At 42.7% G+C, this 25,374-nt stretch overlaps 1 protein-coding gene across 4 annotated transcripts in view; it reads left to right on the top strand.

Annotated features, from left to right (window-relative positions):
- GRIK4 (glutamate ionotropic receptor kainate type subunit 4) overlaps window positions 1-25,374 on the top strand; it is a 697,562-nt gene that overhangs the window by 400,772 nt on the left and 271,416 nt on the right. For 3 of the 4 annotated variants that reach the window (XM_072612931.1, XM_072612929.1, XM_072612930.1), the window contains 2 exons: window positions 9,850-10,014; window positions 21,261-21,358. In XM_072612931.1, coding sequence (XP_072469032.1) covers window positions 9,850-10,014; window positions 21,261-21,358 — 263 coding nt within the window. Of the gene's footprint in view, window positions 1-6,228; window positions 7,599-9,849; window positions 10,015-21,260; window positions 21,359-25,374 lie in introns of those variants that run through there. The other variant, XM_072612932.1, reaches the window with a different exon arrangement.

Genomic DNA, 25,374 nt, shown 5'->3' with positions numbered 1-25,374 from the left:
CTTTTAAACAAGGTGTTTTCTGGTACCCCCAGTAGCTAGTGCCATCCCTTACCAACGACCTTGCACTTATCTTTTATTTATTTATTTAAAAACTCCCTTTTATTTGAATTGTACATATATATAATATATTTGTATTGTACATATATATATACACATACATATATACATAGTCAATGGTTAATAAGTATATGTGTTATAATATATATGTATATCGTCAATGATTAATAAATATTTATTCAGCAACTCCTATGTTGCCTGGAAGAGGAGCTAGGTGGTGTAGTGGATAAGGTGCAGGGCCTGAAATCAGGAAGATTCATCTTCCTGAGTTCAAATATGGCATCAGACACTTCCTAGTGGAGTGACCCTGGGCAAGTCACTTAATCTTGTTTACCTCAGTTTCTTCATGTAAAAAATGATCTAGAGAAGGAAACAGGAAACCACTCCAGTATCTTTGCCAAGAAACCCCCAGATGAGGTCACAAAGAGTTGGGCAATGTGCTAAGCTCTAGGGATACAAATGCTGGGGGCGGGGAGAAGAGTTCCTGATCTAATGGGGGATAACAATATACAAAAGAAAGATGAAAAGCCCGGAGGAAGGTACTTACCACAGGAGTACAGGGAAAAAATCAGAACAGTCCCAGAATGGTTCAGTCAGGTAGAAATGCGCTATCTGAGTTGAGCCCCCTCCTTTAGTATGGACTTTGGAGTTCATGACTCCATCCTTCAGTCACTCAATTTATAGGGAATGGGAATCCAGCAGAAAGGATTTCTTGGCAAGGATCAATCCTAGTCATTCTATGAGCTAGATCTGGTCTAATGAGATCTTCTGCAGCTAGACTGAAAGGATGGCAGTGTGGTATGGAGGGTAGAGCATCCAGAAGGAATGTCAGGAGACCTAGGTTCACCACCAGGGCCTGTTTCTGCCTCACAGCAGGCAAAACATTTACTACCCTGGGCACCAGTTTTCCAAGTTATGAACTGCTTTGTGCCTTTTTCTTATTCTCTCCCAGAGAGATTTTGAGGATGAATAAAGGGATATATTGCCTGTGTTTTGAGCTCTTGGGAAAAGACAGCAGCTGAATCCAAAGCAGAAGCCATCAAAATAACAGTTCTTTAGATATTTCTAGCCACATTCTTTCAAATAACTCAAAACAGTTTATATCTATCATTACCTCTCTCTTCCCCACATCAAGAGAAAGAAGGGTGGAGAATTGTTTCAACCAAACACGTCTAGCTTGTATCTCCTATGTAATTACTTTAATTACCACTTTGGAGAGCATCAGATCTTGGGTTGCAAATCATGGTGGCCGCGTGGCTTATTCTTTCTCTTCTGAAATATGGAGTGCATCCCTAGCACTTGGAGAAACCGGGGGTGGAGGCTCTTTCATAGTTATCCTCCTAGATGCTTTAGTTGGAGAGGGAAAAATCCCAAACAAAACACATCTCTGAGTAGAAGGGCAGTCAGCCTGGGGTGGGGTAACAAGACTGAGATTGCCAGTATGTGAGAGCAGAAGACAGTAGGCTGCCCCAGGGGACTGAGTGTGCTGGGAAGAAGACATCTGTGCTGGGGTTTGCATTTTAGATGGATTGTGGCAATGTGCCATTTTTATATTCTCCCAGCTTTCAAGCAAATCCACATTTGGTGTCTTCTAGAATTAGGTTTAGAGGTGATTCCAGAAAACCCCATGATTCTTGTCCCCCCTCTCCACCTCCAGCTTTCATTAGACCTGTTAAAACTTTCTTCCAGGGTCACCTCACTGTTTTCATTCCCCTCTGCCTTCATTCTTACTCTGCCCCATAACTCGGCCAAACAGGCTGTCACTGAGCCACCGTTATAAGGAAGACAAAAGGGGACCCTTGGCTTTTCATTTATCTTTCATAGCCTGGATCCCATGCTCCTATGTGTTAGCAGCCTGAGACTGAAGATCTTCTAGCCCTTGACCTGTCTGACTCCCAGCAGAGCCAGGCCATGGGAAGGGTTCAGAATCCCACTCCTCATAAACTTGGGGGAGCAGTGGGAGACTTAGGGAAAGCAACACATTCTTCACAAGGTTAACAAGGAGGAAGAACCGGACGTACTTAAGAAAGGAACAATATTAGTGCAACCTGAAATGCAAGTATAATTGGTAATTAAATTACGGTCTTTATTTATAATGTTTTCCTTTAATATTCATGTCTTTTTTATGATTGTGGAAATGCAAAGGATGAAGAGAAAGGGAGAAGGGTAGGCCATAAACTGAAAGCCAAACAGCAAACCCACAGCTAATTTAATTCATTTGACAAGTATTTACTGAGTACCTACAGTGCTAAGTAGGTGGGAGATAGAGAACAATTATAATAGTTGACATTTATACAAGGCTTTGAAAAGGTTTAAAAAGCCTTTTACACTCATTTTCTCATTTAAGCCTCCAACGACTCTGTGAGATAGGTACTAGAGGCATTGTTTTCTCTGTTTTACAGATGAGGAAAGTAAAACTCAAATGATGAATGAATTTGCCTATGTTCACACAACAAATAAGTATCAGAGTCAGGATATGAACCCAGGATCTCCCGACTCCAAGTCCAACCCATTTCCCAATATACAATGCTGCTTCTGAGAAATAGGTCAATTTCTGTTTTCAAGGAGTTTAGATCTGATTGGGAATATAAGACACATTCACCAACTCCTGGTGATTTTTCTTTTGCAATGTTTATGACATATGTCCTTTTCTTTCCATCCCCCACTGCCATCACCTTAGCCCAGGCTCTCATCACCTTAAGTTTAGTCTATGAAAAATAATGTCAAAGATGATCAAAGCCTTGGTGACGGAGGCATTAATGCTGTTGATACAAATCGGGAAAACCAGAAGGCGAACTGGAGGGAAGCATAAAGGCTTAGTTTTGAACAACCTGAGTTTTGAAAACATGATGGAATATCAGGGTTGAAATATCAGTAATAAGCAAACAAAACTGCAATTTGTCTGAGAAGGACAGAATGAAGAAAGAGTCTTGGGGAAGACTAGAGTTAGGATGCTGCAGGAAGAGATAGCAATAGAGGTGGTGAAAAGGGAGTGGTCAGAAAAGGTAGAAGAAAATTTGGATGGCATGATGTCAGAGAAGACAAAGGGAATTCTGAGAGAAAATGTCCTCTGCTAATAATCTACTACAATAACCATACAATCATAGCCCTGATTCTGTAGGGTGACTTGGAAGGTTGGGGGGCTAGGAGCTCAGGCAGCTAGGTAATGAATTACCCATGGTGGTCAAAGCTACCAAGTTCAAGGTAAGAATATTTGATCTAACTGACATATTGACACTTGTTTTACCCTGTGACTTTTCACTTGGATTTAGATTTGTATCAAGTAATATTTTTATTTTTTCCACTTGAATGCCTTTTGCTGAACAAAGGGACAAGATAACAGAAGGGATCCCTTGATGGCAGTTTTGATGATGTCAGTCCATCTGGTGGTTGTGACCCATGGCTCCATATTGACAAGTTTGAAACCTCCTCCTCATTGGTGCTATTGGCAAATTCCTTCCCATCAACCTCCAAAGAAATGATCTACCAGTACTCTGCTAAATGCTTGATGAAGACATGTATCTTTATTGATTTTCTTATTGCTATAGGGAGAGATTCAGTGCAGGCTTGGCAAACCTGAGTACTGTGCACAAAGTTTTTCATTTGGTTGAGTGAGGCAAAACACTTAATAATCTCAGAGAAGCAAAATCAAAGGGAGGGAGTGACACAGACAAATGAATGTAGAGAAAGTTGGGAGATTAAAATTAATGAAAGTATTTTGACTAAACCACTGGGGCTAAGCAGTCCTGTAGGGATCACTGGGAGAGAAAAAAGCAAAATATTAATAAGCAATTGATTCAACAAATTGTAAAGGCAGGTTACCAAAGCCTTTATATGTTCTGCTCAACAGCATCAAAATTTCCTTTAGGACCGCAATGTCTAATCTACTCAGCCATTTGCAGCAATGCCAAGCTTCTAGAAAAACAATTATGTAATATTTAGCCTAAGGTTTAGAGGGTGTATAATTCTGATTGCCTGCCTCATATTCTCCTTAGCCATGGAGCCCAGGAAGTCTCTCTGTACACATGGTTTCACTCTTGGTTGAGGTAAGAAAGAAGGAAGCCAATATCCAAGAGCTCACACAAGTAGAAAAGAGTAAGGATTGACTGAAGCATCTTGAAGTTTACAAGATGGGCACCGTAGTTTTAATCAGGGATAGATGCCAGGCTGCAAGGAGTTAAGGAGACAGGATATAGAAAACAAGACCACACATTTGAGAAGTTTTTAGTGTAAGAAGTAGACAAATACAGCAGTAGCTACATGAGGACAGGTTACAGAAAATCTGATCATGTCTTTCTGCCAAGGATTTTCAAAGCTTCCTATGTCTTATTTCTAGACTAGGAAAAAAAAAGACTTTCTATAAACATGTTAGATATGGCATTTCTGACATTTCCTGTGGGATCCTAGATTTCATCCTCATGTGAATCAGTTAAACTTCTGGGACTCCTAGGCTGAAACCTATGCTCTGCTCAAGCCATAAGTCCTAACCCATCCTAACCCTCATTATGGTTCACCTCCTAAAAAGATCTTTCTAGGGGAGTACCCTAGGGATCTATCTCTGGCTCTGTGCCACAAATTTTTTCCAGAAACTCTAGTGAAGATATGTTTATCAAATTTGTAAGTGACATAGGCCCTGGGGTCCTACCGTTAGAGATCAAAGGTTACAGCATTATCCAACACTTTCATTTTACAGATGAGAAAACTAAAACTCAGAGAAATAAGGTGACTTGCTTGAGGTCAACTGGTTGAGAAGTATAAGTAGTAAGCATAGGTAGTAAGCACGCTGAATGACAGAATCAGGATCCAGAAAAACCTCAGTAGACTAGAATGGGAGGTGTTATATAATAAGTTGAAATATAATAGTGGTAAAAATGTAAAGCTCCACATTTGAATTTTAAAAAAAAATCCATTGCCCAAGTAAAGAATTAAGGAGGCATATCTTAACAATAGTTTATGTGAGAAAGATCTGTAGGTCTTGGTGGATTGCCAACCCAACATGAGTGAACAGTATAACATAGGACCTTAAAAAAAAGCTAATGTAATCTTAGGTTTCACAAAGTGACAGGGTGTGTCCAGATTGAAGGAAATTATCATCCTTCTGTATCTTACCCTGGTTGGACCAGATCTAGAATATTGTATTTAGTTCTAGATGCATTGTTTTAGGATGAAAGATCATTCATTCTCAAAGAGGACCAGTGACATCAGGAGGGTGATGACTTGCAAGTGAATTGGATTTAACTGAGGCAGGGCTGTACAAAGTCATCAACTTCACTCCCTCCTCCAAAGTCATTTGGAGTCCAGTGTCAAACTATGGACCATTTGAAGTTCATAGATCAGAGTGACTGGCAATGGCCCCCTTTAGGATAAAAACTGACAAACTGGAGAGGGTATAGAAAAAAGTGGCCAGAAGTGAGAGGAATGGGGAACATGCCACAAGAGGAGACTGGGAATGTTAAGCCTGGAGAAAAGAATCATTGGGGGGAAGAGAGGGAGGAGAATAGGATACATGATAGCTATCATCAAGTATTGAAAGAGATGTCATAGGAAGAGAGATTCCAGTTTTCTAGGAGGTTGGGTAGGAGGTATAGATATGGGAAAACTTCCTAAGAACTAGAACTATCTCAGTGGCACAGGCTACTTTGACAAGTAATGGGCTGCCCATCCCAGGAGGTCTGTGGGTGGTGGTTAGATGATTATTGTACTTTATGGAGAAATTTTAGAAGAATGAGTAAGTACAGATTGAATTTCATGACCTCTGAGGTACCTCTACCCAAACTTTTAGATTCTGTGATCCTATGAATCACGTTGAACAGATAATCCTACTTTCTACTTTACTGAGATTCTATTCTAATTTTTAAAGAACTATTTTCTTCAGTGAGCTTTTGAACCTCCTTTTCCATTTGGCTAATTCTGCTTTTTAAAGCATTCTTCTCCTCATTGGCTTTTTGAACCTCTTTTGCCAATTGAGTTAGCCTATTTTTAAAGGTGTTATTTTCTTCAGCATTTTTTGGGGTCTCCTTTAGCAATTTGTTAACCTGCTTTTCATGCTTTTCTTGCATCTCTCTCATTTCTCTTCCCAATTTTTCCTCCACCTCTCTTACTTGATTTTCAAAATCCTTTTTGAGCTCTTCCATGACCTGAGACAATTGAATATTTATTTTGGATGTTTGGGATACAGAAGCCTTGACTTTTATGTCTTTCCCTGATGGTAAGCATTGTTCTTCCTCATATGAAAGGATGGGAGCAGATATCTGTTCATCTATAGTCTTATTTTTTTCCCTTTTTTGGGCATTTTCCCAACCAGTTATTTGACTTTTGAGTCCTTTGTCAAGAGTAGAGTATACTCTAGGAATCTGTAAGATCTCAGTTCCTCCAAAGTGGCATAATCAAACATGTACACTGGTCTGGGAGTAGGAGAGATTTTTGTGCCCAGAATCTTAGCAGTTTCCTCTCCACAGCCACCGGGCCTCCAGTTCCAACAAGCCAACCCTGAGGGGCTGGGATGCAGTTAAGCTGTGGGGGTAGGGCCGACATTCAGTGTGAGATAAGTATCAGCTCCCTCAGGGCCTCTACACAGGGCTGAGGTAATAATTAGCTCCTCAGTGCCCCCAGGGGTTTTTACGATCCAACAATGAAAGCAGACTTCTGTAGGGGCTGCCATGGGAACTGCTGCTGCCCCCCCCAATATGGCCTCTGTGGCTGCAGCCTGAGGCCAGAGCTATGGGAAAGTTCTCCCTTCTCAGCTAGCTGAATAAACCCTGTCATTAACCTTTGGCGCCTGTGGGTTGAGGAATCTACAAACCTGCTGCTGCTGCTGCTGCTGCAACTAGGGATTCTGCCCCTGAGGTGTCCTCCTCCCACAGCCACGCTGTGTGGCCAAGGCTGGGCTGGGCTCCGCTCTGCATCCAGTGCAACCAACATTTCCTGTGGGCCTTTCGGGTCACCCTGGGCTGGAAATCTCCTCCACTCTGTTATTCTCCACTTGTGCTGATCCAGAATTTGTTGAGAATCCCTCTCTATAGGTATTTTATGGGCTGTGTGGGGAGAGCCTGCATATGTGTGTCTTTCTATTCCACCATCTTGGCTCCACCCTCTTTACTGAGGAGATTGAAACCATTTTGTGGTGAACTCCTTCATAGTTCCTCCCTCTACTTCTCAATGTTGCTCTCTGCAAACTTAGCCTCTTATCCTTCCCACCAGTCTCAAAGGAAGTGTCCCTCCTCCCCTCCATCATGCTCAAGGTTCCCTCTGTTCCCACATCCACTATGCTTCCATATTTTCCTCAACTCTCTGTAGCATTTTCATTTTCTTCCCTTCTACTCTGTAGGTTTCCTCAGGATGTGGAGGAGAGCTAAGGAGATTAGACATGAAAGCACTTTGAGCCCATGAATAAAAATCCAGCATAAATGATTAGACTTATTCTGCACCAGTTTTTGTGGAAAGAGAGTGAACTGATGAGTGGAAGTTATAGGGAAGCAACTTTCAGCTCAATACAAGGAAAGACTTCCTTGAAAAGTCATGACTGTCCAAAAATAGCATTGGTAAGTTCATGAGGTAGTGAGGAGTTCCTTATCATAGGTGGTATTCTGAAAGGGTTGGATAACCATTTTTTCCTGGAGGTGGTGGATATTAGAACTAGTGTGAGACATAAATAAAGAATAAATAAATCCATGAATGCTATGATCCCATGATTCTCAGAAATGAGATGAAGAGAGAGGAAACTGCCTCATAAACAAGGTCATCATCATACAGTTAGCCCACTGAAAGAGTTAATTAAAATCTCTCCTTAGGTTAGGACCAAACCTGGTACCCAAGAATATCCTTACTATCCTGGTATTACTTACAAGGGCAACTCCTGGTTCTTCTAGCCTCACCATAGCCTGTTGGCTCCTCCCCTCAGCAGCAAGAGGAGATGAGGGAGAAATGTGCCAGATCAGAATGTTCCTTATTAGACAATGTCTTGGAGCTGGGAGCATTGTGCCACAGGCCCGCATGGCCCTGTGGGACCATAGGATTATGTTTGAACACCAGGTTGCATATCAAGCTATGTGTTCGCTGCACTCAGACATACTGCTGTCTTTGCTGAACCCTCCAGTCTGTCTCCAGGGACCTGTTGAGAAGTGAGTGTACTGGTTGGTAACTACCTTATTAAAGAACTGATCTCCTCATATTCCCTAGAGGGAACCCAAAGGGCCCCTTCTGCTTTGGTTCCTGTAGCCCTAGGACTCATATTTCTGTTAGGATTGTAATTATGCTGATCGAAACATTTATTGAGGCCAACAGTCATTGCAATTCCAAGGAGGGAATTAATCACCAGCCGAACCAGAAAGGAAAGCAGGATAGAGAGTTGGTAGGGCCCTGGGGGAACTGTGGACATCAGTCAGTTAGGATGTGCCTTCTGAACCCCCACTGCATGTAGGGTCTTGTGTTAGAAGAAAGTGATGCAAAAAAATGAACACTGACTGAAAAAAGGGAGGGTGTTTAGCCTAGAGAAGACTTAGAGTGGACATGCTAGCAGCCTGTAAGTATTTCAAGGGCTGTCAAGTGAAAGAGGGATTAGTCTTGTTTCTTTTGGCCCTAACAGGCAGAATTAGAAGCAATGGATGGAAGTTGTAAAGAGGCAGATTTAGGTTTGATGTCAAGGGAAAAAAAAAACTTCCTAACAATGAAATCTGTCCTAAAGTAGAAGGGACTGGCATGACAACCACAAAGATGTTGACAAGGCTGATCTCGCTAGTGTGTGTGTATAGTCCTTTAAGGGTTGCAAAGCACTGGACAGAAGCTATCTTATTTGATGTTCACAATAATCCTGGAAAGTAGGTGCCATTAATTAATCCTTCTACAGATGGGCAAACTGAGGCTGAGACAGCTTTAGTGACTTGCCCAGGGTCACACAACTTTTAAGTGTCCAAAGGGAGAATTTTAAATCAGGTCTTCCTGACCCCAAATACAACAATCTCCAAAATGGAGCCTGGATGACCCCTTCTCAAGGACACTATGGAAGGGATCCCTGTTCAGGTAAAGGTTGACTGAGATGACCTCTGAAGGCGCTTCTCAACTTCAGAATTCAATGATTCTAGGAGAACTGTTGACTGCCTCCCCATCCCCCACCCCAGTCAAAGTCCCAGATATTTCACCCTCACCGTCCTGATCCACTTAGACAACCATCTTTGACCCTCATCCTCTCTTTGCCCTAAGACTGTTGAGATATAAATGTTTCATCATCTGCTAATGATGTTACAGTCTGATGCCTGTAGGTTCTGTGTACAGGGGCCTATATCAGTGGGTTTGTCTGAGAGAGTACACTAGATAGGAGCCGGATCTGGACAGTTTTCTTTGCTTCATTCGCTATGGATGCTGACAATAACCAGACCTTTACTAAAGGCTATGATGATGATTTTGGCAATGAGCATGTTAGAAAAGATTCCCCTCCCTGGAGGAGTTTCCCATCTGCCAGGGGACAAGGATCCAGAAGAATGTACATAGCAGCATAGGCTGACCATTCTTGTTATTAGACTTGTGCCATGGCCTCTCAGAAGACCTTAGTCTTGAGGCAATTTTGAAAATGGGGTGGGTTTTATAAGGCAGGAGGAGGAAGGCTGAGCAGCAAAGCACCAGGCTGCTTCCCACCTGCAGAGATAACATGGCAAATCGGACAGAGAATTGCGTATGGAATCAAAGCCCCAAAGCAAATCCTGTGGAAGTCACTGTCCTTTATAAAACAAGGGGTTTCGGGTTAGTGATCTCTAGGAAGCCTTAAGTCTATTCTCTCCTGTGGTTGCTTCCCCATAGCCGCAATCCTGGATGACCCGATGGAGTGCAATCGAGGTGAGAGACTGTCCATCACCCTGGCCAAGAACCGCATCAACCGGGCTCCTGAGCGGATAGGAAAGGCCAAGGTGGAGGTGGATATCTTCGAGCTACTGAGGGATAGCGAGTACGAGACAGCCGAAACCAGTACGTACAGTGTGCTGTGCCAGGGTTGCCCCTCCTTCCTGGTGGGGCCTCCTTTGTATCTCTCCTACGTACCCTGTATATAAAAGGGGTGGGGGGGAGGTTCAGAGGTCTCCTTATTAGACAGCACTGGAAACTCAAAGCTCCCTGGAGTTATAAATGTAGTGCTTGGCTTTGTTGGCTAAGTACTGTAGCAAATTAAGACCCAGAGAAGGCTGCGTGTCATTCCTTCATTCATTCGCTCACTTATCCCCATCCCTGTGTAGCATTTGTGTACATCAGCAACTACTAAGAACCCGTGGATGAATGCCAAAGACATAGACACAAGGTCCTTGCTTTCAAGGCACCAACTCTGAATATTTGATTTTTCTTTTTTTAGGGGCAGGGCATGTATTAGGGAAAGGAGGCTTATAAAATGATGCTGCTCCCTGGCCCTTTGCAATGCTGCTAGGGAGCAACTTGACAAGATAACCTTCCTGTTTGCCTTACAGTCCATCACTGCAAATAAATAGCTTCTGATTTGGAACAAAAGGAGGCATTGTTATGAACTGATGTATAAGACCAGCCTCCACCAGCCCAGTCAGATGAGGGTCCCACCTACGTGCCAAGCCTTACAAGGAAGGAGATTGCACCTCCTCCCTCAGCCACCCATTCTAGCCTTTGGCAAGCCTTATGGACAAAAAAAATATTTCCCTATTTCACTTGTTTAGCATCATGTGGTACATATTCTGAGCAAATAATCTTTCGGGTTCTCATTCATCCATAGCATAGCCCACAAAATAATGGGTACACGACCATAGAGTTCTAGATGTACAGGACCTTATCTACTCCAGAGGCTGCTGGCTGCTTGTTCTCTAGTGAAACCTCTTGAAATGTAATTGGGAAATGCTTAGCAAAATAAATAAAAATACAACATAGATGATGTGAATTTGTAGTTTTCTAAGTCAATATGCAGCCTGCAAGGATTGTTTCTGTTTGAGTTTGACACCACTGACTTAATCCAAATCCTTCATTCAAAGATGAGGAAACTGATGACCAGAGAGGTGAAGACATTTGCTTGAGGTCACACAGGTTGCAAATGTCAGAGCTGAATCTTCAACCTCAGGCCTCTGACTCTAATCCCAGAACTCTTTCCACTTGATCATATGGTCTCCCTTGGCATTAATCAATCAATTAGCAATTGTTTATCATTTCTAATTATGTTTTATCTTTAGAAAATTTATTAATTTGTATAAATAAATTATTACTTGCTAGGCACTGTACTAAGCCATTAGGATATCTCCCCCACCGCAACCGACATAAATGAGCATATTCCAAATGAGGTCAGAAATGTCATCCTGGCTGGAGGATTATTTGGATCTTGGGGGATGAGGGGGTGGTCTTGGAGATTTAGCTAGGAACCAAATTTCTGCTCATTTGGGTAGCCCATGCTCTGAAGCCATATTCTCATTCCCTCTTCTCATCACTTTCCAGCTCCTCTGTGTTGGGCTGAGCAAACAAATTCACCCATCATGGTTGGTGGTCATTAGCAGATGTAAATTTCCTTTCCCTGGAGCAGCTTGGGCTGCACATATGGTGGATCCAGCTACTGCACTTTGTAAAGTCAATACATCTAAAATATTAAGCCAGATGAATCGAGGGAATAAAAGGAACTAATATCTTTATCCCACATTGTAAAGCTTCTGGGCATCTTTTTAATGCCCCCTTTGCAGGTCGGCAAAGTGCTCCCAAGTAAGGAAGATGCTTCTGGCCCCTTGATTCAGCTCTTACATTTCAATGAGGGTTTGCTACATCATTAGCACTTGTCGGGAAGAAAGACGCCAACATCTTTTTATCCTAATGGCCTTTCATTCCAAGCCAGACATGGGTCTCCTGGGTTTAAAGCAGCCATGCAGGTAGTTTTAAAAATGTACCAGCCCACATTTTTCTGTGGACCCCCTCTTTCACCATTCCCATGTCCTACAACCCTCGATCTCCTACAAAGAAGAATTTGCTGGGGTAGAGTCCAATAGTGGACATCAGTGGGCTCTTGGACCAGATCTGTGTTCCTCTAATGGTCTGGATTTGTTTGAAACAATACTTGAGATGGTGATGGGTGAGTGAAGAGGAGAATACGTGAAGAGAAATGAGAGGAACAGCTCTCTGGCTTCCCTTTTGTTGACTTTAATTTCCACACCCCCACACACTTATATACTTCAAGTAAGAGAACATAGTGTTCCAGAGAGCCCTCTCCTGCCTTCTTTTTCTACCTTCCTTTCTCTCCTTTGTTTCTTTCTGTCTTTTTTCCCCCTCTCTTTATAGGTTCACAAATGTAGAGCTGATAGAGACCAATGAGTACAACTTCCTGATTTTAAAGACAAAGATTTAGAGGATGAGAAAGATCCGGTGACTTTCTCAGCGTCACACGCTACTCAATGTCTGAGCCAGGATTCACACTCACATCTTCCTGACTCCAACTCCTGTGCCCTATTTTCTGTGCTGCCAGTAGAGTACTGGACTTGGAGTTAGGAAGACTTGAGTTCTAATCCTGACACAGACACTTACTAGCTATGTGACTCTCTTAAAGTCACCTAACCTTTCTCTGCCTTAGTTTCCTCAGCTGTAAAATGGGTGGAATAATAGCACTTACACTCACAGGGTTGATGCAAAGATCAAATATGGTAACATGCAAAGTGCTTGGCAAACCTTAATCCACTATATACATGCTATTATTGCTGTTGTTAGGCTAGCTTAGGTTTTCTCTCCCTTTCCTTTCTCTTTGTTTTTGCTCTTTTCCCCACCCTTGCCCTCCCACCTCTCTCTTGGTGTTTCTTTCTTTTAAACTCAGATGACTGGTGGAAGAATGGGAATGGTTTTTGCTGATGTAAGCTGTGTAAGCTGTTGCTGGTATAAGCTGGTTATAGGCAAGGGCTCTAGGTGCCCTCCAGCTGTCCTGTTCTTCTCAAGAAACCAGTAACCCTGATGAAGAAGGCCTGGGCAGCAAAGATTTCCCTTCCCTTTTGTCACATCTGAGAGTTAATAAAGTTAACAAAGAAGAAGACTGGGAGGGCAAGGAGAGGGGGTTCCCTCTCCTTGCTTTAGCAAGGCTCTGGCTTGCCTTTCTCTTGAAGGCTTGGAGCCGTTGGGCCAGTGCTAACGGGCATGATGAGCCTCTGAAAAGTGAAAGGAACTCTGAGACCCTGAACAATCCATCCAGACCTCACATTTACTCCTGTAGATCCAGGGAATTCACTCCAAGGAGAGGAGTTCTCCTAGATATTCCAATCATGTTTAGACAATCTCTTCAGAGAGAACACAGCTGGCCCTAAATAACCCTGGTGCCTCAGTTTACCCCAAAAGTATTTCTTAAATACTTCCTATGTACCAAACTGTGTTAAGTGCTGATGACAGAAAGAAAGGCAAAAAATAGACCTTGCTTTCAAAGAGTTTAGCTTCTAGTGGGAACAGACTACATGTAAATAATTAGGCACATACAACATATATTCAGAATATATGGAAGGTAACCTTAGAGGAGGAAAGTTTTAGCAGATGTAGAGACTAGGAAAGGTCTTCTGCAGAAGGTGGCATTGGAGCTGAATCTTGAAGGAAACAAATTCTGAGTTGTAGCAGGGAGGAGAGAGGGTTTTCCAAGTATAGGAGACAGCCGCTGCAGAGACACAGAGACGTGGTCTATTAGAAAGAGGACTTGACTTGGATTAAAGGTACCAGGCTCCAATCCAGGTCTGACACTAGTCATGTGAGTGTGGGCATATCTCTTAACCTAAGGCTCAGTTTCCTTATCTGTAAAATGGGAATAATAATATTTGCACCATTAACTACATAGGACCAGAATGAGGGCAATGATTTTAAAACCTTAACATTTTAAACCTTAAATATTACTATTTGCCACCACTGCCACTGCCCACTACAGGGAATCTGGATGAATTTCATTTTTGTAAAATTAATCCTATATTAAAAGCTGAAATCTACTTAATACTTTAAGGTTTGCAAAAATACTCTCCATATATTCTCTTGTTGGATCTTCACAACTGCTTTGCGAGGTAAATGCTAGAGATATTGTTAGGAAAATATCTTACGATGAGGCTCAGAGAAATTAAATGGTCACATGACTAGTGATAGATGTGAGATTTGAACCCATGGCATGCCTTGACTCCTAGGCCAACCCCCATACCAGTACACCATACTGTCATTTCACAAGGGCTATTAAAAGGAACACTGATCATTCCTTTTGTCAAGTGAAAAGCCATGCCTTCATTATCCGTTAGGCAAAAACACAATTTTCACACAGTGGATTTGCTCACTCAGTGAAACCTGTTGTTTTCCTCCCATCTCTCCCTGCCTTTCCACTATCACTACTTCTGACTTCCTGTATTTGACGTTTGAAATGCTAGATCTTACATCACTAATAATGGAGATGGGAAAGACCCATTAGGTCTTCATCTCCCAGGCAGCCCTTCCTCCCTTATCTCCATCTCAACCCTTCTTTCTCAATGAACTCCTACAAGAATTGTTCTTCCCTTTTCCCATAACTGTTTCCTCAGGATATGGAGAAGACCTAAGGAGATTACTACAGTCTTCATAGGAGTTGGCCCCCTCCTAAACCGCCAACCACCTTGAAACTTCACCTTGTTGCAGCCTCTGCCAAGGCCAGTGGGAGATTTCCTTTTTTCCAAGGGTTCCACAGTCATCAGCTCAACCAAGGATGCTTTTCTTTGTCTCTGCGAAGGCAGTTGCAGCAGCAGCAGCCCACATCATTTTTCTTTTATGATACTTTGATGATCCACCCCAATCAGAACCCTGTAATTAGAGCATACACTGAGAAAGGTATACATGGCTCTAGCTAACTGGACCCATTGGTTCTGCATGACGTCAAGACAGATTTGTCCTGAGGCACCTTCCCCACTCTGTCAGAGCTTTCAAAATCATGAGCTGTCAGAGAGTCAATGGGTTGTACAGTAGACAAATGCGGAGATTGGAATCATCGATTAAGAGTTGGAAGGGGCCTCCGAGGCTATCTTGTCCCATATATTTATTTTGCATATGAGAAAAATGAAATACCTACAGAGATTAAATTAGGCTGAGGTCACACATGTGAAAAGGATGGATTTGAATTCTACCTTCTTTGTTGTGTGACCTTAGGAAAGTCTCTAAAATAAGGATGTTGGACAAGATTATCTCAAAGGTCCCTTCCATCTCTAAATCTACAAGCCATAGAGACAATGTGGTGTAATCAAAAGCACCCTGGACTTGAAATCAAAAGACTTGGATTTTTTAATACATATTTCCCTATTTATTCCTTGTGTAACTTCTGGCTGTGTATAAAATGCTGGGCCTAGAGTCAGGATAATCTGGGTTCAGATCCGGTCTCAGATACTTACTAGCTGCGTGACCAGGGGCAAGTCATTTCACCTCCTCTTTGTCTCAGTTTCCTCATCTATGAAATGGGGATAATAAAATCTTCCTTCGCAGGATTGTTTTGAAGGTCAAATGAGATAATATCTATAAAGGGATTAGCAGAGTGCCTGGCACATAGTAGATACTATATAAGTATTAGATGATATCACTACTTCTCTATTTCCTCGTCAACAAAATTAGGGGTTTGAACCCTTGGGGTCTCTTTCAGCTTTAGATCTGTGATCTATGGTTCTGAGTCGGGATAATGAATCTCCATGGATTCTCTTTATAAGATCCCCTGAGACGAATGAAGGCCAGAGCAGAAGCTAGGTTTTCACTCGTAAATACTAGGCTGAGGTAGAGAAAAATATTAACATAATTAAACCTCAAAAATCATTCCTTTAATAAAACTTTAATAAATAATAATAATAGATATGAGCGTGATAATATTTATAAAGTGTTTATCACAGTACCTGGCACCTCGTTGGCTCTGTCAGTTAATTAATCCTGCTTATTTCCTTCTCCTTTCCCTTCATTTATATAGGGAGGGAGGGAATGTCATATAGCACCTACTGTGTATGTGCTGGGCACTGTGCTCAGTGCTTTTCATAATTATCTCATTTGCTCCTCACAACAACCCTTCTGGGTAGGTTCTATTATTATTAACATTTTATGTTTAAAGAAACAGGCTAGCAGAAGTTAAGTCCCTTGCTGAGGGCCACACGGCTGGGAAGTGTCTGGAGGCAGACTTTTGACCCAGTTCTCCCTAATTCCCGGCCCAGGGCTCTCTTCACCATACCACCAGCTGCCCTTTACATTTACAAAATGCTTCACATGTGTGATTCCATTTGATCCTCCCGATAGCCCAGTGAGGTAAGTAGCACAAATGTTAAGATTCCCACTTTACCAATGAGGACAATGAGGTTCAAAGACTTGCTCCCAAGTGTCTGACGGGCAGCTGGGCAGTGCAGTGGATAGAGCACTGGGCCTGAAGGCAGGAAGGCTCATCTTCCTGAGTTCAAGTCTGGCCTCAGACACTTCCTAGCTGTGTGAATCTGGGCAGGTCACTTCACCCTGTTTAATTCAGTTCCTCATCTGTAAAATGAGCTGGAGAAGCATATGGCGAACCACTCCTGTATCTTTCCCAAGGAAATTCCAGACAGAGTGATGAAGAGTTGGACACAAGTGAAAGATGACTGAAGAACAATGCAACGACAATGAAAAGTATCTTATTAGTTAAGTGGAACAGTCAGAACTTGAACCCAGGACTTCTACCTTTAGGTTCTGTGCTCCTTCCACTACTCAAGCTTGAGCAGGGTTCAGCACTCTAATAGGCCCCATGTGGGGTTCAAGGGAGCATCCAACATAAGTTTATAATCTCAATGAGAAGATAGGGTATATACATGCAGGTGTGAAAAGTACAGTATGAGATTAGGTGATGGGATTAACAGCGAATGTTATGGGAGTGGGGAGGGAAATGGATTGGTAAGGAAACAGTATGGGGGAGGAGTCTTAAGGGAAGGCTGTATCATCAACTTTGAGCTAGATTACAAGGACAGATAGTATTTAGACAAAACAAAACCAAAAAAATAGGGAATGGTGTTCTAGATGGGTGGTATGACAGGGGCCAAGGTCCGGAGGGGAGAACAGACTGACTTGCTAAAAATGAAAGTTTGGAATAGGGAATAGTAGCAGATCAGACTGGAGAAGTAGGTTGCATCCAGTTGTAGGTCAAAATCTTGAGTGCTAAGTTAAGAAATTTGGGGTTTATCCTGGATGGGGAGGTAGTGTCACAGGACACTAATAGAGGAAGTGAAAACAATCTAGGCAAGCCTAAAGTCATTTGAATTCAGTATGCAGAAACACCCACATGCATAGACATTAGCTTAAAACAGCACTGAGACTTTTGGGACACTCTTTGTGTACATTCTAACTCATTTTCACATTCAGCTCCTTCCCACTTTATGAGAGAACCTTCAGAAACTTAGGGCAGGGTTTCCCAACCCAAACTATATTATAAACTCATAAAGTCTCTGAGATTTTTTCTTTCCTCTCAAACTACCCTCCTTTTCCCTCTAAAGCTTTAGCACTGAGACTTCTCAGGGGGGTAGAAGCCAGGAGCTAGAGAAAAAGGAGTGGGAGGAACAAGACTGAGAGGAGGAGGAAGATAAGGAGTCAATTTTTAAAGCTTATATGTTTTAAGAAGTAAAGACACTTGGTAATAAAAGGTTTACAGAATGGAGGAGGGGGGAGTCTGTCTAAAGACTAGTGTTTAGAAAACACGGACCTAAGGTGTCAAAGGCAATTAAGGGTCTTAACAGACAATTTAGAATTTATGCTGGCTTTGAAACCTCTGGGCACATGGCATCCTACAGTGGAGAAATGATCTGTTCCCAAATTCAAGGCAGTAATGGAGCCCACTGTAGTGTTCAAGGCATGAAAGGAATTTCTCAGGACTTTACATCTATGGCGGGGCCTGCCTTTTCATCAGCCATGTACTCCATATGAACCTTTGGCCTTTCCTCCAAAGCACTCTTTTACTAAGTTCTCATAATATCACCGAGAAGAAAGTTGGACAGGGATTGTTTACTCCATGTCATAGATGAGAAAATTGAGATCCCATACAAGTTGAGTGACTTTTACAAAGGTCACCTAGCCAGGCAGGAGTTTAATTATTTCCTTCCAATTTCAGGTTCTTTCTCCTAAACTCTTTGGTCAGAGGTTAGTTCCCATAATGGAAGCTGTTGTTAATCCACGCATACCTACAGGTCATCCTACCTCCTCTGCATGCATCTGCAGAACATGGGAGCCAGAAGAAGCAGTAGAGATCACCTGATCTAACTTCATCCTTTAACACAAGAGGAGGCTGAGGCCCAGAGTTCAGTGACTTATCCACTGGAGGAATTTCATTACCATGATGAAGCCACTCACTGCTCAGCTTTCTCACTTCCTTGCTGCCTCATAGACTAGCCTTTCCCTATTTCTACCCACATTTTCCTCTGCTTCCATTACAGAAACCACTGGGCTTCCAGAGAGTTACAAGTGGGGCTGTTAGCCCCAGCAAGCAGTCACCAGAAGACTTTAGGTAGTTACAGGGTTAAGCTACTGGCAACTTGTGACTAGTCTTGATGAGTGCAGCTTCTCTCTGTGCCAGAGGAACCTTCAAGAGTATGGAACTAAATAACGGAGTTCTGGAAGCCCCTTAACACCTTCAGATTGTATTATTTTTAAAAATAGATTTTTATTAATATTTAGTCTGACATCACCTAGACATCCCCTATATCTCTCTCTTCCTCCCTCCCTGACAGGCATCCCTTATAAGAATTTTTAAAAAAGAAAAAAAATCAACACATCAAAACCACAACCACAACCCCCAAACAAAAACCACTGATTTTCTATTCAATGTTCCTGTGGAGTGCCCGCCTCTGCAGAGGAAGCTAGGAAGACTCTTCTCGCTTATCTCTTTTTGGCAAAGTTTGTTTTTGATAATTTCGCAATATTCACTTTGGATTGTTTTGTGGTGGCTGTTTTTCCTATTTACATTCACAGTCTTTGTATATTTTGTTTCCCTGGCTCTGCTTTTCTTCTCTCTGTATCAGTTTGTGAAAGTCTTTCCATGCCTTTCTTTATCATGCTCTTTGCTCCTTACAGCACAATAATATTACATTTATGTACCATAATTTATTTAGTTTTCTCCAATCGATAGGCATCTGCTTTGCTTTCAGTTCTTTGCTACCACAAAAGGGACTTTTATCAATATTTTGGTGTATGTGGAGCCTTCCCTTTTGTCAGTGACCTCCTCCTTGATATACCTATGGGTGACATACATTCTAACCAAATGAGACTGCTAGCTATTCCCTGAGCACCACCTGCCTTTATGCATTCACAAAGGTCCTCCCCAGTACCTAGAAACTTCTGAGAGATCCATTTCTCCAGAGGGGGACCCTAAGCCAATTCTTGGCCATATGGTTCAATGGTTAAGACTTTGGAGCAGAAAAGCAGGTTCCGGTCCTGGTCTTGCCCTTGACTTGTCAGACGTGTGTAGAAGCTAGCTCTAACTGACTCTGGAGAACCTATTATTAGATTTTTCAGAGTGAACATTTACATGTCAGAAATCATCAAATGCTACAGATCAGGGCTTGACTTACTGTCTTGATCACCTAGACCAATAGTATTAAACCCAAATGTTCATTATGTATTGACTTAAAAATCTAATACTATCTGTGTTTCATTACTTTGTTAAATATTTCCCAATTACATTTTAATCTGGTTCCTGCAACACTTGGGAATGTTGCTGAAAGCCCACGAGACCCAGACTTAAGAATGTGATGGAGAAAATATTAATAAGGCAGATTAAACTTAAAAGTATATCATGTGTAATTTTTTACCAGCACACCCTTACTCTCCACCACACTTCCCTGGATTTGGAGAATTACTTTACCTGATAGACAATGTAGTAAAAATGATGGAACAGCCTAGAGTAAAACTTGTAATTAGGGTACTGAGTAATTGTGTACCATTCATCTTAGTTCTGAACAGGGATGCCCTTGACTCCGGCTTGTTTGTTCACGTATAGATGCACAGAGATGCAAAGAGAAAGAAAAGGAGAGAAAAGGAAGAGATAAAGAACAGGCACACTCCCTTCCCTTTTTTTTCTTTATCGTCCTGTCTCTGATCTCTTCTCTCTTCTTCTCTCTCTTCCTTTAATTCTCCCTCTTTTAAGTTTTACCCGAGTTTCTTCTCTCTTGGTTCTCTCAGGTTAAATAGCTCTCTCTTCTTTTGTCTCTCTCACGGTTACTCTCTAAGTCTGGTTCTTTCCTCTGCCTTGTTCTCTTTCCTTTTCTCTGTCTGTCTGCTTGTGCCTGTGTCTTTGTCTGTCCCTGTCTCTGTCTCATTTTCCCCCTTTTATTCCCCATCTTTCTGTCTGCACACGCCTATGCTGTTGGCTCTGTCTCTTTCTCTCCCTTTCTACCTGTGTGTCTCCTGTTCTTTCCTCTCCTCTATCAGTTTACACATGCCTGTCTCTGCTTTCTGCCCCTATCTCTTGATTTTTTTCTCCATCTCTCTTTTCTCTTTATATCTGACCCCCAAGTCTCTTTTCTCTTGCCATAGGTGTCATTTATATCCTCACTGTCTATCCCTAACACACTCTTTTATGGACTCTGAAGGTGGGTCTGAGAGGGAGGGGTACCTGGGGAAAGAGGAGTACTTCCTTCAGGTGACTAGCATTGAACTAATAGGTCACTGGGGACAGACACATCCCCAGGCTCCCATTCTGTGAGTGTTGCTGGAATTAAATCAACCAGGGCCTACATGTGTCCCCCCCACTCCCCATTAACCCTCTGTCCTGTGACAGTACAGACAATTTATGCCCTTTTATCTGTGGCAGTATGTTGCCATAACCTGGGTCATTTCCTCATTTAATATCTTCCATAAACTTCAATAAACCTGTCCTTTCAGGGAAAGCAGTGTCATCTTCTCTGGAGAGGTTGGGGGTAAGATGAGGGGAGTGGGGAAAGGAGAGGTAGTGATACAGACTGCACTGAGCAGGGTGTAGGGATAAGGTCACTGGATTTGGAATCAGAGAGCCTGACTTTGTTCTACCACTTACTAAACTATGTGACCTTTGGCAGATGACATGGGCAAATCTGAGCCTCGGTTTCCCCAAGGGTAAAATTGGATGGGTTGGACTGGAATTTTGTCATTAGATGATCTCAGGGATCCCTTTCAGCTCTGACTTTCTATGACTCAGGGCCCCAGTCTGTGGGGTGGAAGGGCTAGGAACTTAGTCAGACATGCTGGGTAACATGTGTTTCCTTTCCTGCTCTGGAACTCCTTCGGGCCGACGGGTACAGTGTGCCAGATACTCCCAAAGGGGGTAGTAGCAGTCTTGGGACCTTCTTCTAGCCCTGCCTCCAGCTCCATCATCAGCAACATCTGTGGGGAGAAGGAGGTAAGTGCTGGGTCTGGGGAGAGGGAAGAAGGAAGTAGGGTAGATGCTGGAGGATATGACCAACTGTGAGAGATGAGCTTGCCTTCAGCTGGAAGTCTCTGAAATGTTTAGGAAAGAAGTGGTCACAATCATAAATCTTTCTGGCTAGAAGGACCCTCAGGCACACTTTTTGGATTCTATCCCTCCTCCTGTGAGTGAGGATACCCTTGCCCCAAAATGAGGTGCTGTGAAATGTTTATCTGGAAGTCAGTAGAGAGAATGAGGAATGTCCTTTTTCTTTAGGAGTAGACTACTTGCCAAGCCAAGAAGTCATTCCTCAAGTCTAACTTGAATTCTTCCTGCTTTTGGTTCATTTATTTTAGTTCTATCCTGGGTGGGAAGGTGGGATGGTACCAAAACCAGTTATTTATTAGGTGTGGGAGAAAATCTCTAGCAGGAAACCATTAACTATTATAGCTGCCCATAGTGTCCTGGAGGTTGAAAAGCTAGCATGTGAAATCAGGACTCTCCCTTTCACTCCTATATACCCCAGTTGCATTTTTCCTATCCTGGGAAATGGGAGCAGCCACTCATTACCACAGCTGTCCCTCATAAGGTTGGTTTCTCATCCCTATTCTCTATACTGTTCCAGAGGAAGGATTTTTCTTTCATTTGATCGTTGCATGTTCAATGGAAAAACACTTTGCCTACACACTAGCAAAAACAAAACAGTTTCTACTAGCAGGGAGAGAAGGGCTTTTCTCTCATACCACCCTTTGGCCAACAGCCCATCCTACAGTCCTTTCACCTTTAACCCTCCTTCTGTCCAGGTGAAACAGCTTTGCTTCTTCAAGGGTCCTATTTTACAACTTTTCATCTTGTCCACTGCTGAACTGTCTCCCAGCCCTTCTGCCATCAATCAATCAGTCAATTCAGATGGGCACTTGGAAATGGATGTTGAGTTAAGCGGAATGATAGCATCTTAGATTAACAGGCTAGATGCCTCTTTCTGTTCTCCAGATCCCTTCTGTTTTGAAATGGTTGCTTATAGAAGGGTCAAAGGAGACCAAATTGGTGAAAAAGACCCGAGGCTTTTAGTAAAGTATAAGCTGCAGATGAGTCAAGGGTATGACATGGTCTCCAAAGAAGCTGATAGAATCTGGGGCTACATTAACAGAAGTGAGTGTTTAGCAAGAAAGGTCCATAGTCCCTCTGCTCTGGTTGGGCCACATCTGGAGCAGTGGGTTCGAATCTGGGCAGTGCATTCTGGGAAGGATTTTGATATGCCATAAAACATCCATAGAAGGGTGACCATGGAACGTAGAAGGACTAAAGTTTGGGCCATCTGGAGACTGAGGGAAGGAACTGAAGATGTTTAGCCTGGAGAAGAGCAGACAGAAGGGATAGGATTCCTACCTTTGAGTATCTATCACAAGGAAGAATTAGACTTACTGTAGCTGGAGGAAGCAGCAGAGAGGCAAATTTAGACTTGAGGCAAGGGGAAAATCTCCCTAAGAATCAGAGCTCTCCACAAGTGGAAGGGACTGGTTTGGGGAGTTCTCAAGGAGTTCCTAGTGCCTGGAAGCCTGGTGTTGGAGAGATCACACCTGCTTTGGCCTGAATTGGACAGTGGGGCTCCTGCAGGCCTGTCCAGCTCTGCAGGTCTGGTACTCTGTGACTGAAAGGTCTGGAGATAAAGAAGAGACAGCAGAAGCCACTTTCTCTTTCTTCCTCCCCAACTTTTCCCTCCCCTCTTCCCCAGAAGAGGTGGGAGACCTTGGGTGTAGAACCCTGCAAATAATATCAGATTTTTCAGTATGTTAGTTTTGCTGAACTTTTCTTTCTTTTAAAAAAAAAAACTTTCTTTTTCATTCATTATAATCACAATGGAGGAGGAAGGGACTTACTCTTATAAAGAATGGCTCCCTGGGAGAGGTTGGGGAAGAATACAGTGAGAAACATAGGTGATGAAAAATGAAAAGTAACCAAGAAATTTTTTTAAAAGAAAGAACAGGAACAGCCAAGTTTCAGGAGGCTTGGTGAAGAAAGGACCGTCTCTTTATTTTTCAGACCCTCTGTTAATCTTCACCCTCAGTAGGTTTTCCCCTTTTCTGTATGCCACTATGAAAGAGGATGAATTTTTAGAAACAGGGTGGGATAGTCTTCCTAGAGCAGCCCTGGACCATCCCAAGGAGGCCAGGACACTAGGCAAAAAGCCCAGGATGAAACTCCAGCCTCAACCCTCCCTGGTACGTGCTCCGTTGCCCCTCACTCCCATTCCAGCTCTCCCTGAAACCCCTGCTGGTCTTCCCTGCTCTTATAAAGACAGTGGGAGGCCATCAACACTTAGAGCCTTGGCAGAATATTTATTTCTCCTGTTCCCTGGAATGTAGCACTCCTCCTGTCCATGCTCTGATTTATTAACTGCAAATGAGCATATTATTAGGATTTCTAACCACAGGCCCATTAGCCTCTTCCAGCCTGATAGCATTGACGACCCTCCCCAAGAAAAGCAAGTTACACAAGTCTCTCTGCCTCTCTCTAGCTTTCCAGAGATCTCTCTTACCTATAAGTGAATTTCTCTAAAAATTAGAAAAGAGATACAAATAGCAGCTCTTATAGGAGATCATACGATCATGGATTTAGAACTGAAAGGGATTGACTGGGTCTAATCCCTTCATTTTCCAAAAGAGGAAACTGAGGCCCAGTGAGGTGAAATGATTTGCCTAGTATCACAGAGGTCAAAAAGCTCAGATGTGATAAAGGACTCCTGACCCCTTGTCTAGTGCAGTACTGTCCATACTGTCTCCTCTTTCACTTGCCTTTGGGCAAGATGAAGGACTCCAGAAGCAGCAAAGGTACCTATAACAAAGGAATTTTTTTTGTAGCAGTCATTTAGTTCCCTATCTAAACAAGTTTGACCATTAGGAGATTCCTCCTGATTTCTCACTTAAATAATTTTTTTTGGCTTCAAGAAAAATGTCAGCTCAAATCTGCAACAGTCTTGTTAGTCTGGCAATGACAGGGTTCTCATCCAAGTGAGAGTGCCAAGGTCTCTTCCCTTCTCTCTCTCACCTGTTTTTATCTTTCCTTCTCCTTTTATAATTCCTCCCTTCTCTGCCCTTTGCTGTCTCTTATTCTCTGTGTTTTTGGACCTTCATTGTATTTTCACTCATGTTCCCCACTCCCACTGCTGCCTGGCATTCACTTGAGGCTTGTCCCTGCCTGTGCTTCCTTTAACCCACGTTGGCATGTACAGGCCTGAGAGAGAGAGACTTCACCTTTATCTCCCCTTGACCCAGCAGTTCCTTATAGTACAGGTAACTAGACCCTTGCATTGTTCCATGATCATCACTCATCCTTTGTTTGGCCACATTTCTTCGATATCAACCTTCTTCCTCAGACCAGATTATGCATTTCTTTTAATATTTTATAAGGCTGAATTGCTATACGCTGATCTCCCTCTGCTCTGGGGAAAAGAAATGGAGCTCTCACTGAAGCTTCATTTCTTTAAAGGCTGATAATATCTCTGCAGCCCTTACTGGACCCTTTTCTACTTCAATGCCCCCTCCTCCCCGCTCCTGCTTCTTCGCACAGTGGACCTGGCTGGAATGTGATTTGCATTTTCAAATCAATTGTCGATTGATCTTTGTCATAGAGAATCACAGGGCTAGGACAGTGTCCAATCCTTTCTTCCCAGATCCAATAAGGGCAGGCTGGGTCCTTTTACAGCCCATCTTACATCTGGTTCATTTTCAAGACTTATATCTATTATATAACCCTGGGGAGATGCATACATGGTGCCATGACACCCATCCTTAGGCATCCCTTCTGGGGCCCTTGGTCTTCTTTACTCCTAAACACATCTCCCCTCACCTGTTATGGAATCCAGGGCTATGGGGGAGGAAGTGAACGTTTTGTTCACTTAACCATTGCCTCCAGTTAATTTCACTGTTGTGGTTGCTTAGATCCTGAATTGTCCATAGAATATACTAAATTGAGTAGTTCCTACAAGACTTTGATTTGGGGAAAAATAA

This window comes from Notamacropus eugenii, chromosome 5 (assembly GCF_028372415.1).
Source record: "Notamacropus eugenii isolate mMacEug1 chromosome 5, mMacEug1.pri_v2, whole genome shotgun sequence".
NCBI lineage: Eukaryota > Metazoa > Chordata > Mammalia > Diprotodontia > Macropodidae > Notamacropus > Notamacropus eugenii.
The sequence above is the reverse complement of the archived record's forward strand: the minus strand, read 5'-3'. Positions and strand labels throughout refer to the sequence as shown.